An 18,221-nucleotide genomic window follows, 5' to 3' on the forward strand; every position below is an offset into this window, starting at 1 on the left:
GTAAGGCCATGCACAGCAGGAATTTCTGCAGGAGGAAGAGTGTCTTTAGAATCTCCGAATAGCCGTACAGCCTGGCATCCCGGAGACTGGGGTATGCTTTCATAACAGGAAGGATCCTGGATGTCTCTCAGGGACCAGGGCATCTTATTGTTCCCATTGCGCAGGACATTGTTCACTCCCTAATTGTATATGTATTTCTCTGCCTGCTGGCTTCTGCCAGCCTTCACTTCACTGAGTCATAACTTCTGCTCAGTCGACCCCTTGCTGCCTCAGAGCTTGTGCATCTTTTCACTTCTGGCCCCGTTACTCCTGGACAGAATCTGTATTAATGAGTTCAGATTCTTGAGAGAGAGAATATGCCTGTCTTCTCCTATATCCAGTCTGGATCTAACCCTTCCTACCAGGCCAAGTTGTGACTCTGGTCAGCCAGTGAATTGTCCTTGGGTGAGGAATGGACTTCCGGTGCAGTCAGCTGGGGCAGATTAAGGAGTGGACATTTTGGGGGCGGGGCATTATTCTGTCTATTCCAGTCCACCTCTGGACCCCAAAGATTCACATCCAGCCCAAATGCAGAAGACAGGCAAGGTCTCTCTGTGATGTCATCCGTTCAAAAGTCCAGATTCTCATGATCTAAATTATCTGAATCATATTCCAGTGATTAGGGCATAGGCATCTTGGTTGGGGGGGGCATTTTCCTGACTGTCCCCAGCACTTAACACTATGTGATAAGTATCTTAAATAGATTATGTCATTTAATAAACTCACCACATCTGGTGCCTATTCTCAGAGCCATCGTATTTTGCGGTGGACGTGTTCAGGCTCAGGGGAATTCAATAACAGGCCCAGTCATGGGGGACAAGGGAGTGGGTCATGCCAGCCCTGAAATCACATGTGAATTCCCTTTACCTTTATGCTTGTTTCCTGTATATGTTACTGCATATTCGGATCACCTGGGGAGATTTTAAGCATCCCAGTGCCCAGGTGGCAGCTCAGATCAGTTAAATGAGAATCCCAGTGTGAAAGCCAAGAGTCAGTAGTCGTTCCAGATCCTCAGGTGATTCCAATGTGCAGAAGAGCTTGGGAGCCTCTGCCCTGCATTACTCATCACTAAAGGATGGTGCTCCAGGCGAAGGGTGCACACGGTCAGGGAAGCCTTCCCCATGAAGGGGAGCTTGAACTTAGAGTCGAAGATATTTGCAGGGTGTAACAGTGAGAAGGGCATTTCACGGAGAGGCGACAGCTTTCCATGTTGGCGATTTGCTCAGTATTTGCTGAGTGTGATGGAATTTTTAAGTTTCCGTGAGAAGGTTCAAATAAATACATTCACAAATCAGGAAACGATGGGGAAAGAAGAGCTCCTTTGTCCAGGCATCTATCCCCATTTACAGCTTGAGCAAAACACAGCCCTGTGGTTATCACTGTTATGGATGGATTTTGTGAGGGAGATAATTGTGGAAATTGGGTCGCTTCCTGTCAAGTGCAGATCCTTTTGTGGAGGAAATTTGAGCTATCTGTGTATCCCATTTTACAGTAATTGAGATTGGACTAGCAAATCATTAGCGAAGCAAAGGAAGTTGATGGGCTTTTAATTTTTTTTCCCAAAGGAAGGTGGAAAAAAATTTGATGTTTGAGAAAAGAGAGAAGAATTAAAATGGGATGTCAGTGATGGGAGAGAGCAATGCCTGTCTCCTGGCTCTCTGGGCAGGGGGAGGGTGACATCTGGGCCAAGACCTCCCTTGAGTGGGACCAACAGGAAGGGCTGTTGCAGGTGCCCCCTGTGATCAGGACAGGTACTGGGATGTGGACCTCCTTGGGATGAGCCGCCACCCAGGGCCACCCTGGGAACCAGGCAGCATGGGGACATCTCTTGCTTACTCGCCCAGCTTGCCACTGACAGATGTTGGCCCGTGTGGTTCTCTTTCCCACTGTCACCTTTGAAGATAATGAAATGCAGCTTGTGGAAAGGAGAGTCAATAACGGCGGTATATATTTTAGGTAAATCAGCAGGTGAAGCTGCCGAATGTGATGTTTATTTAGTTAAAATCCCCTTCACTGGGAGGGCCTCATTAAATACTTGTCTTTCCTTCCTGCGAGACCCCAGGGAACAGCAACAGCTCCAGGTTACTCAGACACATCGTGGAGGGAACTGGGATGATAGCAGAGGGCGTTCAGTCTCCAAGAGCAAACAGACAGCATGCCCCGCCTTGTCGCGTGGCTAGTGGGGTTGAAATGAGGACAGGCATCGGCTAAAAAGCCAGGTGATGAGGGAGGTGCCATTTTAGGATTAGTGCTGGGGAACAGGTAAGAAGGCCACCTAAGGCCAGCCCCCATGCTTGGGAAAGTGTGGCAGCCACCAGGCCTTGATTCGTCTCTCTCTGTACCTCCCCCATGTAGCCCAGTGTCTGCTGTGTACAGAGGAGGTGCTTAGAAATGTATGTAGAATTGATTTGGTTTACAGAATCTGTAATTTAACAGCTGTGTGCTGAAGGAGTTGGGGATATTTGCTTTTTTTACTATTTCTTCATGCAAATTCATTTATCTAGGACATCTTTGGAAAGAAAACTTGAAGAGCATAAGCTTTTAAACTCAGTAGCTCTGCTGTTGCAAGCAGTCTCCCAGTTGGACCGCCAATATCACTGGCTTCCAGCCCTGGGGTGATTGCTGGGTTACCGTCATTTTGAAAGAACCTGAAATATGTCATCCGCTGCCCTGTTCAATCACTGCGGTGGTCGCCTGTCACCTGCTAATAGTCACCACCCACTGGTGAATCATATTTGAAGTTTGCACCTAGCAGCAGCGTATGAATTTTTAGATATAAATTTATATACATATTTCTATGGAAACACAAAAGACCCCGAATAGCCAAAGCAATCTTGAGAACGAAAAATGGAGCTGGAGGAATCAGGCTCCCTGACTTCAGACTATACTACAAAGCTACAGTAATCAAGACAGTATGGTACTGGAACAAAAACAGAAATAGAGATCAGTGGAACAGGATAGAAAGCCCAGAGATAAACCCATGCACATATGGTCACCTTATCTTTGATAAACGAGGCAAGAATATACAGTGGAGAAAAGACAGCCTCTTCAATAAGTCGTGCTGGGAAAACTGGACAGGTACATGTAAAAGTATGAAATTAGAACACTCCCTAACACCATACACAAAAATAAACTCAAAATGGATTAAAGACCTAAATGTAAGGCCAGACACTGTCAAACTCTTAGAGGAAGACAGGCAGAACACTCTATGACATAAATCAAAGCAAGAACCTTTTTGACCCACCTCCTAGAGAAACGAAAATAAAAACAAAAATAAACAAATGGGACCTAATGAAGCTTAAAAGCTTTTGCACAGCAAAGGAAACCATAAACAAGACCAAAAGACAACCCTCAGAATGGGAGAAAAGATTTGCAAATGAAGCAACTGACAAAGGATTAATCTCCAAGATTTACAAGCAGCTCATGCAGCTCAATAACAAAAAAACCAACAACCCAATCCAAAAATGGGCAGAAGACTTAAATAGACATTTCTCCAAAGAAGATATACAGACTGCCAACAAACACATGAAAGAATGTTCAACATCATTAATCATTAGAGAAATGCAAATGAAAACTACAATGAGATATCATCTCACACTGGTCAGAATGGCCATCATCAAAAAATCTAGAAACAATAAATGCTGGAGAGGGTGTGGAGAAAAGGGAACCCTCTTGCACTGTTGGTGGGAATGTAAATTGATACAGCCACTATGGAGAACAGTATGGAAGTTCCTTAAAAAACTGCAAATAGAACTACCATACGACCCAGCAATCCCACTACTGGGCATACCCTGAGAAAACCATAATTCAAAAAGAGTCATGTACCAAAATGTTCATTGCAGCTCTATTTACAATAGCCAGGACATGGAAGTAACCTAAGTGTCCATCATCGGATGAATGGTTAAAGAAGATGTGGCACATATATACAATGGAATATTACTTAGCCATAAAAGGAAACGAAACTGAGATATTTGTAGTGAGGTGGATGGACCTAGAGTCTGTCATATGGAGTGAAGTAAATCTGAAAGAGAAAAACAAATACCGTATGCTAACACATATATATATATGGAATCTAAGAAAAAAAAAATAAAGGTCATGAAGAACCTAGGGGTAAGACGGGAATAAAGACACAGACCTACTAGAGAATGGACTTGAGGACATTGGGAGGGGGAAGGGTAAGCTGTGACAAAGTGAGAGAGTGGCATGGACATATATACACTACCAAATGTAAAACAGATAGCTAGTGGGAAGCAGCCGCATAGCACAAGGAGATCAGCTCGGTGGTTTGTGACCACCTAGAGGGGTGGGATAGGGAGGGTGGGAGGGAGGGAGTCGCAAGAGGGAAGAGATATGGGAACATATGTATATGTATAACTGATTCACTTTGTTATAAAGCAGAAACTAACACACCGTTGTAAAGCAATTATACTCCAATAAAGATGTTAAAAAAATTTATATACATGTGCTACTGTGGATCTGCATGTTAAAGTAATAAACTATCTCCTATTTTTTTAGTTTGTAAGTAGATATTACATAGGTTGATGTCTTCACTCCAGTGGATTTTCTTCAGTAGGAACCACAGGATGCCCATTTTATAGATGAAGTTGAGGCTCAGACTGGTTTAGTAGCTCGAGTGCCTAAATTTATGTAAGCAGTGAGTGGGAGAGTCAGGCATGATTCCAACCCAGCCCCTCAGCTTATTGCTTTAGGTTCTGCCATTTACTGACGCATTTTTGTAAAATCAGAGGTGAAGATTTTAGAATGTTGGGTAGAAGTGGGGCTCCAAGTACTGAAAATGCTAATGGAATTATTTTAAGCTTATACACATTTTTTTCTGATACTCTATTAGTTTATGTAATGATGTTTCATGGTGCAATAAATACTCAGTGAAACTGTGTGATCCATTAGTTAAATGAAATGTTCCTAAGTATGCCGTACTGCTGTCACATAAATTCCTTTAATATTGCTGAAATCTGGTTCTGACTTTTGTGAGCTTTGAGTTTGATTAAAGAAACACATTCTGTTCCTCCTATTATCACCTTGCTGAAGGCTGACAGATACCTGAGTAATAACAGTGCCTGCCTTCTGGAGCGTAGCATTTTATTTTCCCCAGAGTACTTTTACATAGCTTTCATTTATTCCTGTTCACTTAATCCCATGAATTATAGCCAGCATTATCCCATTTTACAGATGAGTAAACTGATGGACCATGTAGGTTTTTTTTTTTAACATCTTTATTGGAGTATAATTGCTTTACAATGGTGTGTTATTTTCTGCTTTATAACAAAGTGAATCAGTTATACATATACATATGTTCCCATATCTCTTCCCTCTTGCATCTCCCTCCCTCTCACCCTCCCTGTCCCACCCCTCCAGGTGGTCACAAACCACCTAGCTGATCTCCCTGTGTTATGCGGCTGCTTCCCACTAGCTATCTATTTTATGTTTGGTAGTGTATACATGTCCATGTCACTCTCTCACTTTGTCACAGCTTATCCTTCCCCCTCCCAATGTCCTCAGGTCAATGCTCTAGTTGGTCCCCGTCTTACCCCTAGGTTCTTCATGACCTTTTTTTTTCTTTCTTAGATTCCATATATATGTGTTAGCATATGGTATTTGTCTTTCTCTTTCAGACTTACTTCACTCTGTATGACAGACTCTAGGTCCATCCATCTCACTGTAAATAACTCAATTTCGTTTCTTTTTATGGCTGAGTAGTGTTCCATTGTATATATGTGCCATATCTTCTTTATCCGTTCATCTGTTGATGGGCACTTAGGTTGCTTCCATGGCCTGGCTATTGTAAATAGAGCTGCAATGAACATTTTGGCACATGACTTGTTTTGAATTATGGTTTTCTTAGGGTATATGCCCAGTAGTGGGATTGCTGGTTCGTATGGTAGTTCTATTTGTAGTTTTTTAAGGAACCTCCATACTGTTCTCCATAGTGGCTGTATCCATTTATATTCCCACCAACAGTGCAAGAGGGTTGCCTTTTCTCCGCACCCTCCCCTGCATTTATTGTTTGTAGATTTTTTGATGATGGCCATTCTGACCGGTGTGAGATGATATCTCATTGTAGTTTTGATTTGCATTTCTCTAATGATTAATGATGTTGAACATTCTTTCATGTGTTTTTTGGCAATCTGTATATCTTCTTTGGAGAAATGTCTATTTAAGTCTTCTGCCCATTTTTGGATTGGGTTGTTGGTGTTTTTGTTACTGAGCTGCATGAGCTGCTTGTAAATCTTGGAGATTAATCCTTTGTCAGTTGCTTCATTTGCAAATATTTTCTCCCATTCTGAGGGTTGTCTTTTGGTCTTGTTTACGGTTTCCTTTGCTGTGCAAAAGCTTTGAAGTTTCATTAGGTCTCATTTGTTTATTTTTGTTTCCATTTCTCTAGGAGGTGGGTCAAAAAGGATCTTGCTGTGATTTATGTCATAGACTGTTCTGCCTATGTTTTCCTCTAAGAGTTTGACAGTGTCTCGCCTTACATTTAGGTTTTTAATCCATTTTGAGTTTATTTTTGTGTATGGTGTTAGGGAGTGTTCTAATTTCATACTTTTATATGTACCTGTCCAGTTTTCCCAGCACGACTTATTGAAGAGGCTGTCTTTTCTCCACTGTATATTCTTGCCTCGTTTATCAAAGATAAGGTGACCATATGTGCCTGGGTTTATCTCTGGGCTTTCTATACTGTTCCATTGATCTCTATTTCTGTTTTTGTTCCAGTACCATACTGTCTTGATTACTGTAGCTTTGTAGTATAGTCTGAAGTCCCATGTAGGTTTTTTAATTCTAGATTTGCCCTAGAGATGCCAGACCACCAGATAGCTGTATAATAAGATTCCAATTATTTATTTTTGAATTTAGCTAAAAGAAAAGAAAGCATGCTTTCTTCAAAGAGCATTTAAAATAACTTGAGTCTCTTTGTTTTGACCCTATTCAAAAGTATTACTGCTATTATACTTTAGTATTGTATTCTCAGCATAAGTTAAGGGACATTGAAAATTCTCTGTTGGATTTTCTATAGAGACAGTGCTGATGTTAATGTCCATGGGACCACACAGCGTTGGTTTTGTGAAAGCCTGTAGGCCCTTTTCATTCTGTTCCTTGTTTAAGGTTATTTGAGCATGGACTTTGTGGAACCTGTAACTGATCATATTTCCTTCTATGCTTTGGCCTCTAGCAATCTCATATATTTACATCCTATCTTCTGTAACCGTACAGATTTAACTTGGTGCTTCTGCCTCTACCTTCATTTCCAATCCTTTGTTCCCCATTCACTTCAGTTTTCCTCATTCATTAATTTTATCCTGTTCTAGAGAATGACTTTCTGTAAAATCTTCTATAAGCTGCCTGAATTCTTTTTATTTTTTTCATAATGTCAGGTGGACATAACCGATGAGCAACACAATGAATGTGAGCTCTCAGGCCAAGAGACGTCTCCTTCTTCTGTGATTTTTCTTTCCTTTCTTGAGACACACAGTTGTGGCAAAACAGTTTTGATTGGGTCTGTAGTGAGGTTGTTAATCTGTCAACTTTGTGGCCTTTAGAGTTTTAAAGCCAGGGATACGTTCTATCAATATAGTATTATTCTAGAAGGGTTTGGTCAAAGCAAGTGATGGCCTTGCATATGCTGTGAGGATGGTGGTATTTTAACAGTAGAGGGAGAGGTGTAGTATCTTGAAATATCATTCTGGTAAAGTTTCTGTAGCTCTTGCACTTCTGACACCCTTGGCAGGATTAAGTAAGTGCTGCCATTGGGCTCTAGCGAAACCTTTCTCTTTCCTTTTTTCTTGTTCCTGAAAAGAACAAATGTACAGAATGAGCACATTTTAGGCAGTTCCCAAATGGGCTAGATCAGATCAGTTAGCCCTTGACATATTAAAAAAAAAACGGAAAAAGGGTTGACAGGTTAAAGTCATAGTCCCAGGGATGCAGAGGGAGATGGTCCAACAAAGGCCGACTTTGGCTATGTAATTAAAGGAGTTTGCAGTGATCTATGGGGCCAGTAGGTGAAAAGTCTTGGGACGGGGTTGGGGGGCAATTCCTGGCATGGAGGCAGAGTCTGGAGGGGAAGTCAAGAGTTCAGTAAGAAACAGACCTGCTCGAAAGAAACAACGTTGGTCCACAGACTTGTGTCAAGTCAAACATTCCGGGGAGATACAGGGTGAAGTTGGAATCTATAATAAGAACTGACAGTCATAAACTGATTTTAAACTCAAGTAGCCTTGGGAATTAGAAAGCATGCCATCTAGGGAGCTGCAATGGGTCTGAACTTTTTAAAAGAAGAGTGAGACCAGAATTGGCTTTGTTGCATCCCTGTTTGTTCGGGTCAGACCTAGGCTTTAAAAATTTTTTTTTTGTTAAATTTGGAAATAATTTCACAATTACAGAAAAATGTAAAAGAATGAGAATATACAAAAGATACTCTATGCCTTTTACTTTGATTCACCTATTGCTACTATTTTATCACATTTGCTTATCATTTGTGTATTCTCTCTCTGTGTATATGCATGGATACACACTCACATATGCTGAAGGTACATATACATATGTATATGATTTGTTTTTCCTGAATCATTTGAATGGTGCATGTAGCTTAGCCCTTTATACCTAAATGTTTGTAGTCCCTAAGTGTAGTCCCTGAGAACAGGTAATTTCTCTTACATAGCCATCGGAAAGTTATCAAATAAATTTAACTTTGAAATAATATTTTTACCTAATTTGCCATCCATATTCAAATTTGTCAGTTGGCTCACTCATTTCTTTTGTAGCATTTCTTTTCTCGCTAGTAAAGGAGGATCTGGTACAAGCATTGCATGTAGTAGTTGTACCTGCTTTGTTTCTTTTTTTTTTTTTTTTTTTTTTTTTGCGGTACGCGGGCCTCTCACTGTCGTGGCCTCTCCCGTTGCAGAGCACAGGCTCCGGACGCGCAGGCTCAGCGGCCATGGCTCACGGGCCCAGCCGCTCCGTGGCATGGGGGATCTTCCCGGACCGGGGCACGAACCCGTGTCCCCTGCATTGGCAGGCGGACTCTCAACCACTGCGCCACCAGGGAAGCCCTGTTCTGTTTCTTTTAATCTGAAGTATTTCCACAGCCCCTCTTTGTCTTTGGTTATGCCATTTTTGAAGAATAGACTTTCTCCGCATTTTTATATGCATGTTCTGATTAGATTCCTGGCCAGGATGCTGCATGATAATGATGTGGTCTTCTCTGGGGTATCACCGGATACCCATTTGCTCGTCTTTGCTAATGTTAATTTAGATAACCTAATTGAGGTGTGGTTCAATGTCTCCATCGTATGATCACAAATTTTCCCCTTGCAACTACAAACAGCAAGTGAGAAGACACTTTAAGACCTACGAACGGCTTGCTTCTCATCGAAAAATTTCCCTGGATTTAGCATTTATTGATGATTCTTGTCTGGCTAAGGTTTACTCTGATGGCTGCAAAATGTGTTTTTATACTCTAGCACTTCCTCTGTATTTACCAGATAGTATCTGTTCTACTGTCAACAAGACAGCCTTCCCTTCTTCCCCCACTTGTTTATCTGTCTGTTTTCAGTATGGGTTCCCATTTTTTCAGTGGTTTATTATTTATTTACCTTCCTTAAATTATATTGGTGTTTAAGCTGTTTCAGAATTGGCCAGTGAGAGCTCCTCCAAGTTGGCATTTGTATCCTTGTGACATGCCCCTATCATTGGTGCTGGTTTTGAGTACTTCATTACTTTCTGGAACAACAAGATATGTTGGACTCATCTTATACCTGCCATGCCCCATTTCTGGAATCACCCACTTCTCCAGGAAACCCTGGGTCCTTTTACTGAGGAGTGGTACTAGAAAGCAAAATCTAGGTATTTAGGTGTCATGTTGTCATTGGGTTATCTTTGCTCCTTGACCTGTTCAGTGGACAGGGCTGGGAAGTCATATGCATATAAACGCATGTATACACATACTCATATACAGATACATGTATATTTTATAAACCACGAATTTACCCTGAAATCTCCAATTTCCAGTCTGTCCCATAGTTGTCTTTCCTGTCCTCCCTCTTTGCATAGTTTAATGTCTCTTCTTGAATAGTGAGAATCTTGGCTCCCAAGAACATTAAAGAATTTACGTCCTTGTCCAATCTTATAATACATCTAAAATAGTTTTATAATTGCTTTGCCCATAGCACTACCCAAAAAAGCCTACTAAAAAGAGTTTGAGGTTTGTTTTTAGCTCCCCCTGCCCCAGTCCTGTTCAAGACCGAGTGTAAACAGTCAAACTGTGTTCCTAAGCTATTCATATTTGTTCTTTTTCTCCCACCCTTTCAGTGCTTGTGCTTATGATGCGTCTCTGACATACAGTTGGATTCATTTGTTTCCATCCACTTGCAGTTTTAGCATTTCCCCCACTTCCTATCCCTGTTAACTTAATTTTACTTTCTTCAGATATGTAGGGCATGAATAGGCTTCCAAATTTGGAAATTAAACAAAAAGCTGTACTCTGAGAAGTATCACCCTTTGCCTTGTCCTTCTACCTGGTCCGTCCATCATTCTACGACCCAGGATCTCCCCGTGTAGAAAAACAGCTTCATTGTTTTCTGCTGTGTTTGCCCTGTTTCTTTCTGTAAAGATAAGCAGTTAAGTCTCCTCCTTTCTTACATGAAACTAGCATGCTGTAGATTGAGCTAGGCTTCCTAAGTGCCCAAATTTCATTGATCTTCCAAATCCTACACACTTGGTGGTGGTCTTCCTATTTTACTGATGTGGAAACTAAGACCCCTGGTCTGTACTATTGCAGACCTTTTTGCCTTGTTGACAAATGGCCTGTTTTCAGTGCTTTGTAGTTTGAATGAAGCTGATTAAGATGCCCTAAATTACGAATCATCAGGTAGTAGCACATACAGTTTTTAATCCATAAAATTGCTGCCACTGAAACCCAAAGTCCTGTTTCTGGGAAGTCTAACGCCTTCATCTGGTCGTTAAGGCTGGATTGTCTCTTTAGCCTGGAATTTCAGTGTCCTTAGCATATCACACAAGGCTTAAATCAGGGTGTGGCACCTGGCTGGGAGAGTTGTTTCTGACTCTTTGCTTTTTCTTTTTAAAATTGAGGTGAAATTCACATAACATAAAATTAACCATTTTAATATGTAGAATTCAGTGGCATTTATTATATTCATGATGTTGTTCAACCATCACCACCATCTAGTTCCAAAACATTTTCGTCTCCTCCCGAGGAGCCCCTGTAACCATTAAAGAGTCGTTCCCCCCTCCCTGGCTTCCCCCAGCACCTGACGACCACTGATCTGCTCTCTGTCTCTCTGGATTGATTTATTTTGGGTAGTTTGGAGGTAAATGGAGTCACACCCTAAAGTGACCTTTTGTGTTTAACATCTTTCACTTGGCATGTTGTTTGCCAGGTTCATCCACCTTGTAGCATGTATCAGTCCTTCATTCCATTTTATGGTTGAATAATATTCCATTGTATGGTTACACCACATTTTGTGTATCCATTCCCCAGCTAATGGACCTCCAGGGGGATCGTGAGTGAAGTTGGGGAGAAGAGAGGCTTGTACCCTGCCTTGTGCGCTGTGCTGCCTACTAGCCACGTGACCGTGAACGAGCTACAAAACTGGCTTGTGCCTCCCTTTCCTCATGTGTCAAATGAACCTAATGATAACATCTAACTCTTCAAGTGACTGAAGGATTGGCTAAGATAATATGTGAAAACTTCACAGTATAGTGCCTGGCAAATAATGGGCCTTCATAAACATGAGCTGTTTTGCCATAGGATGGTCTGAGCGTGGGTGGGGAGGAGAGAGAACACAAACGTGCGTTATAGTAGGTGTTTTACCGTGCATTTGTTCTGTTGTAGCTGCTCAAACCTTTGTGCTTTGTTTAAAAACGAAAAGGCCTATCTGTTTTCTCTGCTTTGTGGTTTGGTGTTTTTGCCCCTCCCCCACTCCCTACCCCCCCCCCCCCCCCTTTCACTGAACGTGGGTTTTACATTTAGAAGCAGTTCAGTAGACAGAATGTCTGTAGTGGAATGTTACATAATTCACTTTTAGATTTGAAGAGCTCATTATAAAAAACCTGACACACTTCAGGAATATTAAATTACTGCAGATTGTGTGGAGCAAAGGAACATTATTGAAGCATTTCAGAATTCTAGGCGAGCCTGAATTTAACTGATAGGGCTTCACGGCTTTTACTGGGGAAAAATGATTTGAGTTGTCACATGGTTTCTGGCCCTAGAGGACTTTAATCTCCTTAATTACAAAGAAACGAATTTCCTAAATAATTTGGAGCTACTTCACAGCATTTGCTCAACCTCTGGCTTTTGGAAAATTAAAGGGGATGCCAGGGTCCTGGCTGTGGAATGTTCTCTCCGTACTGTAGCTTCCTTATGCAGGTTTTTATTAGAGACGATGCTGGTTTCCTTTCTTTATTGATATGGGGATGTACTTCAGGAATTCACAAGTAATGCTTATAACACTGGAACGCAATCACATTTTGTCAAACAAGTGACACTGGAGCTGCCCACAGAATAGGGAGAGGTTCTGTATTGTGGCTTACAAAGTCGAAGGAAAGAAAATGGCCCAAATCCAATCCAGTTCTATACATCGACTTTAAGAGTGCTTGAAATGGTGTAAAACCCATATTTCAGTTCATTTCGGTGTTTATGGATTAGGTACCTACTGTGTGCAAGACCAGCATCATGGAAATATCTTAGCTTCTACCATTTCCTACAGTTTGTCCTTAGAAAGCAGACTTAACCTGCCTTAGTTTCCTTCTCTGTGAAAGGAGGATAATAATATGAGGCTGTGTTGTGACCTTGTATTCCTGTGTTTGTAACACAGGAAACTATTAGGGCCTAATATTTATTAAGTGCTTGCCAGGAGGTGTGCCCAGACACCCTTCCAAGCATGTTACATGTGTGATCACAATTTCCACAGCCACTCCATGAAGTTGATACTGTTATCCCCATTGTAAAGCTACAGAAACTGAGGCAAAGAGGGGTTGCGTAGCTTCCTCAATATCACATTGCTTGTAAATGGCTCAAACTACGAAGTTGCCCAAGAATCAGATCATAACACAAGTAAGGAGAGATTCTGTCACCCAGTCCAAGCTCATACTGCTCGCTGCACGACAGGCCAATAAATTGAGAGATGAGGTGTTGGGGCGACGGATAGTGACTTTATTTGGAAAGCCAGCAGAGCAAGAAGATGGTGGACTAATGTCCCAAAGAACCATCTTCCCTGAGTTAGAATTCAGGCTTCTTTTATAATAAAAGGGGAGGGGTTGTGGCTGGTTGTTGCAAACTTCTGGGTGTTTTAATCCTTTGTTCTTGCAGCTGTCCAGTGTAACTCAGGTCACCATGTTTCTGTAAACCTCCAACAAGGCAAATGTTAATCTCTGTTGTGCAACTTTTTATCTCTGTATGAATGGAAAAGTGTTATACCTTTAAAGGTCAGAGCCTTGAGAATGGCCTATCCTGTATATTTCAGGCTAAGACAACATTCTTAGCTTGTAGCAAAAGCAATAGAGTACGAAGGTTAAAGCAAGAGAAACAGATCCAATATGGAGTCAGATTTGTTCTTCCGTATTACAGTTCCGTTTAATGGAGGGATCAGAAAACCTTTCTGCCTAAGATACCTCTTTTGAACTGAACCTTGAGAATGTCAGCAGAATTGAAAAGAAAAATTCCATAGAAAGGTAACAGCACAAGGGAGAATTGGGAAGATGGGAAAGTGTATCACCTCCCTGCTGGACTTAATGCGTCCTTTTTTTATTTTGGTTGTTAATTTCAAGCCTCCTTGGACATGCTGGTCCTTCTGCCTGAGATAACCATTTATTCATTTATTACACATGCATTTATTGAGTACCCATTGGTCCTTTCCCTTATCATCCATGTGACAGAGGCATCATTCTTCAAGATCCGACAGCGGAGAGCTTCTTCTCTGTGAAGCTTTATTGACTCTTTCAAGCAGAGGTGAAAGCTTGCTCCTTTGTAACCCAGTATGCCCATTTTTTGTCTGTTTTCATTCTGGTCATGTGTATTGCAATCCCCTACATGACTGACACCTCTGCTAGACTGAATTTCTTTGAGGGCAGGAATCAGGCTTTGACTCTGTACTCTCCGCCTGCATGGTTGTGCCGTACACGTCTATTGACATGAATGAGCCAGCACATGCACCTGGCCTGTTGTAGGTTCTTAGGAGATGTTTGTTGCAATGAAATGACTAGTATTATTAATAAAATTAATTATCTCTTTATATGACCAAGTTTTGTGACTCTGCCATCTCTCATGGAATGTTGTCTTTTGAGGGCAAGAGGTTAGGAAGGGGGTGAGGGCTTAGTGGCATGGTGCAGATAGATGGCACAAAAGTGGCCGGAAAAGTTCTCATTTTCAACATATGGTTTCATGGACCCCATTCTAGGAAGATAATTTTCCATTTTCTTTAGTTGTAGCCTTAGATCCTCTACTTTAAGTACCTTCATTCAGGGCCAGTGTCCTCCTAAACAATAGTTTGTAAAACAGTTTGTTAAAAGCAAACAAAGAAAGCAGATATCTTTGGATAAGGTGTGAATTTCCCCATATTTAAGCCTTACTACAATTTATATGGCTTTTATATTAGCCTTTCTAGTTAAGCCATCTTTAATTGGCATGATCAAGAGATTTTGGTCCTTATTCTTTTTGAGCTGAAACTGGTGTTCAAGGTCAGCCTTTTCAGATGAAAAGGTTCTAGATCTGTGGCATGAGCTAAGAATTGGCTGCACAGTTTGAAGATCCATTTCCAGTAGCTTTATCTTAATATTCTTTAAAAATGGATAACTCCTGAAATGTTTATTTTCAACTGAACTCTCACATATAACTATCAGAGAGACGGTCGCTGGGAAAGACTGTTGGCTTGACACTGGGAACACATTCATTCAATTTAAATGAAATCAAATGAGATAACGTATGTGAAGCAGGAGCTGAGGGCATAGGATATAGGAAATGTATAGTAAATACTGGCTGTAATTGAAGTGGTATTATTATCATTATTATCTCTTCCCAGCACAGTGTCTGAACTTAATAGTACCTAGTAGTGTGCAAGTCATATTTATTAAAGAAAGAAGGGCTGAAATGTGTGTCTGCCCGCCTCTTTCCTTTTCTTTTCCTCCCCACGTTAAATGCTTGTCTGCTCTTATAGCTGCGGGGAAAGCTGACATAAAAATGGGCTTGCTGGAAAGTTTCTCAGCCCCGTTTGTCACCTTACCCTTGGAGCCCAGTTTTATGTCAACTCCACGTTCCCGCTGATGCCTGCCAGTGAGGGACAGACCACAGGTCACTTGCCTGTGATCTGCCTTAGCTGCCAAAGCTCTAGTCGAGCTTGGCTGATGTACGGGTGTCTCGTTGTTGGAAATGTCTCCATGGGGCTGCTCAGGAAATATGCCTGTGCTGTATCTTCTGGGTGACATCTAGTGCTTGACAATAAGAAACATGGAAAATAAAGAATTGGGTTTTGCTCCTCTTGAAAATCCAGAGTTTTAAAGATCTGTTTTGCATTACCTATTGTGAGCTTTGCGGATAAGGCCTCTAATTCTCTTGGTTGTATGAACCCTGTTGATGGCTTAGTGAAACCACGTGAACAGTTTATACACGGAGACCAAGGTTTTCCTGTTTCTGTATGTTTGACGGTTCCTTTTTTCCCTCCTAATTTCTAACTTCACCAGGGTGGTGATTCTGAATGTTCTCTTCCCTTGATTTGCAGCGCTCGAAAGGAGTGAATGAAATGTGCAGCTCGGGGTGTCATTTCTGAAGGGAGGAGTCGTTTTCTTGGAGAGGAGTCCTCAATGAGCCTGGCCGAGGCCCAGGATCTGTGTGAAGTGGACTAAGGATTTAGTAGGATGTCAACTGAGACAGAACTTCAAGTAGCTGTGAAAACCAGCGCCAAGAAAGATTCCAGAAAGAAAGGTAGGGCTCAATCTGTTCCTTTCCTAATGGCTACCTATTGTACAGGAATGAGTTTTTTTGTCTCTGGAACGGTATTTGGTACTATCTTTGTGATTGCATGTATTTTTAAATAATCACCAAGATTATTTGGTGTTTTTTGCATTCACGGTATCATGTTTTAATGGCTCGTCCTTATTCTCTGGGTAAAATCCAAAATTCTTTTCATAGTATGCAAACAAAGCCCTTCCTGACCTGATTTCTACCCATCCCTCCAGCAACATCTCTGCCCAAATCTGCGCTGCATCCCCACCCAACCCTGTTTGCCCTCCAGGCATTCTGTGTCTTGTAGTTCACCTTTGCATATACCGGTGATTCTCAAACTCCAGCCACACAGAAATCACCTAGAAGGCTTGTTGCAACACAGATTGCTGAGCCTCGTCCCCAGAGTTTTTGGTTCACTAGCTCTGGGGTGGGGCCCGAGATGCGTTTATAACAAGTTCTCAGGTGATGCTGATGCTGGTGGTCCAGAGACCAGACGTTGAGAACCCCTGGACTGTCACTTCAGCCTGAAATACTTTTGTTGCTCTCCGCTTTTTCTTAACACTGACTCCTACTTATTCTTCAGATTTGAGCTTAGTGGGGCCTCCTGGAGGGCCTTCCCTTACTCCCCAAATTGGGTTATTTGCTTTTGTTTGTTTTGTTTCATTAGCTCTTTGTTAGTAGCTCACTTTCTTAGAAACACCCTGTTTTTTTTTTCCCCCTGTGTCAGCTATACTATACAGTCCTTCAGAGCTGGATCCCTTGTTCACCCTTTTAACTCCCAACAATTGGAAGGTGTCTGACACAGAGGAGGCACATAGGTATTTGGTAGAGGAGACTGGCATGCATAGTGTGATAATAAAATAATTCTATCACTGTTCACGATTTTTGGAAAATTTGTTCCTATGGCTTTATGACCACGTCTTTCATTAAGTTCGTCTCCTTGTTGGAATTAGATGTAAGCAACTTGTTGCTCTGTGTGTAGGGGTGTGTGTGTGTATGTGTGGTGTGTGTTTTCTCCCTGTGGTTTCAGTTCTTTCCCTCCCCTGTCTTTAAAACTGTGTGGAAGAGGATTAATACAACTCTCTTTCAGGTCTTGAAATCTGTCAGGATGGGCCTGCAAACAGGATGCCGTTGGTTGCTTTGTATAGGCAGTGATTTGTTTGAGACGTTGCTGTGCCTGCCCAGTCATGTCTTCTGATGGCATTTGTCTGACACTCCATGGGAAGCAAGGGACATAAATGTAATACATATGCAGCTCTTGGACAGCCAGAACCCCAGAAAGGACTATAAATTTTGCTTTAGATGTTGATTTGAAGCACAAATATTTTGGAAGCAGTCTATTTTATCCCCTGAAACCTAATGTAAACCTTGTTTTTTATGCATCATGGACTAAGAATAAAAGAAGGAAGGCACGTGTGTGAGAGAACAGGTCTTGGGAGAACTGCTACATGGGGGAAAAAAAAAAAGATTGCAGAGCCCAGTATGTACTAGAATTCAAATGCTTTTTCACTGGAAACTGACAAGTTATATTTTTGCTTCAAATTTAACCTTTCCACTGAACTTGTGCTCTTGAATGCTTAATGCATTAAAAATTGTACTTAGTGCGTATCTTTTCATTCTTAATTTTAACATGCACAACCAGAAGCATTCTAAAGAGAGGATTCAGATTTTTCAGAACATTGGCTTAGTTGAGAACTTGGAATGGGACTGTGAAGGTGACCTTCACGTCCTTAGTAGCTCTAAAATCAGCACAGCACCTATGCAAGGAGTGTCCTCTAGTGAGTGGCTAATACCATAAAGTCTGGGCGGGCAGACCTGGGTTCAGATTCTGGCTATATCACTTCCTAACTGTGTGACCTCAGAATGTTACTTCAACTCTCTGAGCCTCATTTCCTTTCCCATAAAATGAAGATGTAATATTACAGAGCTCAAAGGCTCACTAGGAAGATTAATTGAAATAAGGCAAATATAACAGTATAGAACTTGGCATATGTTAAAAACTCTACAAAGTTCACATGTGTTCCTCTTCCCCCTTCCCCCTCCTTCTCTTCTCCTTACTTCTTCTCATCCCCTTCATTCCCTGTCATCTTTCTCCATCTTTCCCACCTCTCCCTTCTTTGTCCTATTTCTCTTCTCCCTTTTTCACTCTATCCTCCTTCTCTTCCTCATCTTCATCAGAATCATCACATTGTTTTCTCTTACCTAA

At 41.5% G+C, this 18,221-nt stretch overlaps 1 protein-coding gene across 5 annotated transcripts in view; it reads left to right on the top strand.

Moving 5' to 3' along the window:
• DAB1 (DAB adaptor protein 1) overlaps positions 1-18,221 on the top strand; it is a 1,168,936-nt gene that overhangs the window by 873,020 nt on the left and 277,695 nt on the right. For 4 of the 5 annotated variants that reach the window (XM_049698834.1, XM_049698708.1, XM_049698781.1 and 1 more), the window contains one exon: positions 15,792-15,994. In XM_049698834.1, coding sequence (XP_049554791.1) covers positions 15,928-15,994 — 67 coding nt within the window. In that variant the 5' untranslated portion in view covers positions 15,792-15,927. Of the gene's footprint in view, positions 1-15,785; positions 15,995-18,221 lie in introns of those variants that run through there. The other variant, XM_033435574.2, reaches the window with a different exon arrangement.

Source organism: Orcinus orca, chromosome 1 (assembly GCF_937001465.1).
Source record: "Orcinus orca chromosome 1, mOrcOrc1.1, whole genome shotgun sequence".
NCBI classification, from domain to species: domain Eukaryota; kingdom Metazoa; phylum Chordata; class Mammalia; order Artiodactyla; family Delphinidae; genus Orcinus; species Orcinus orca.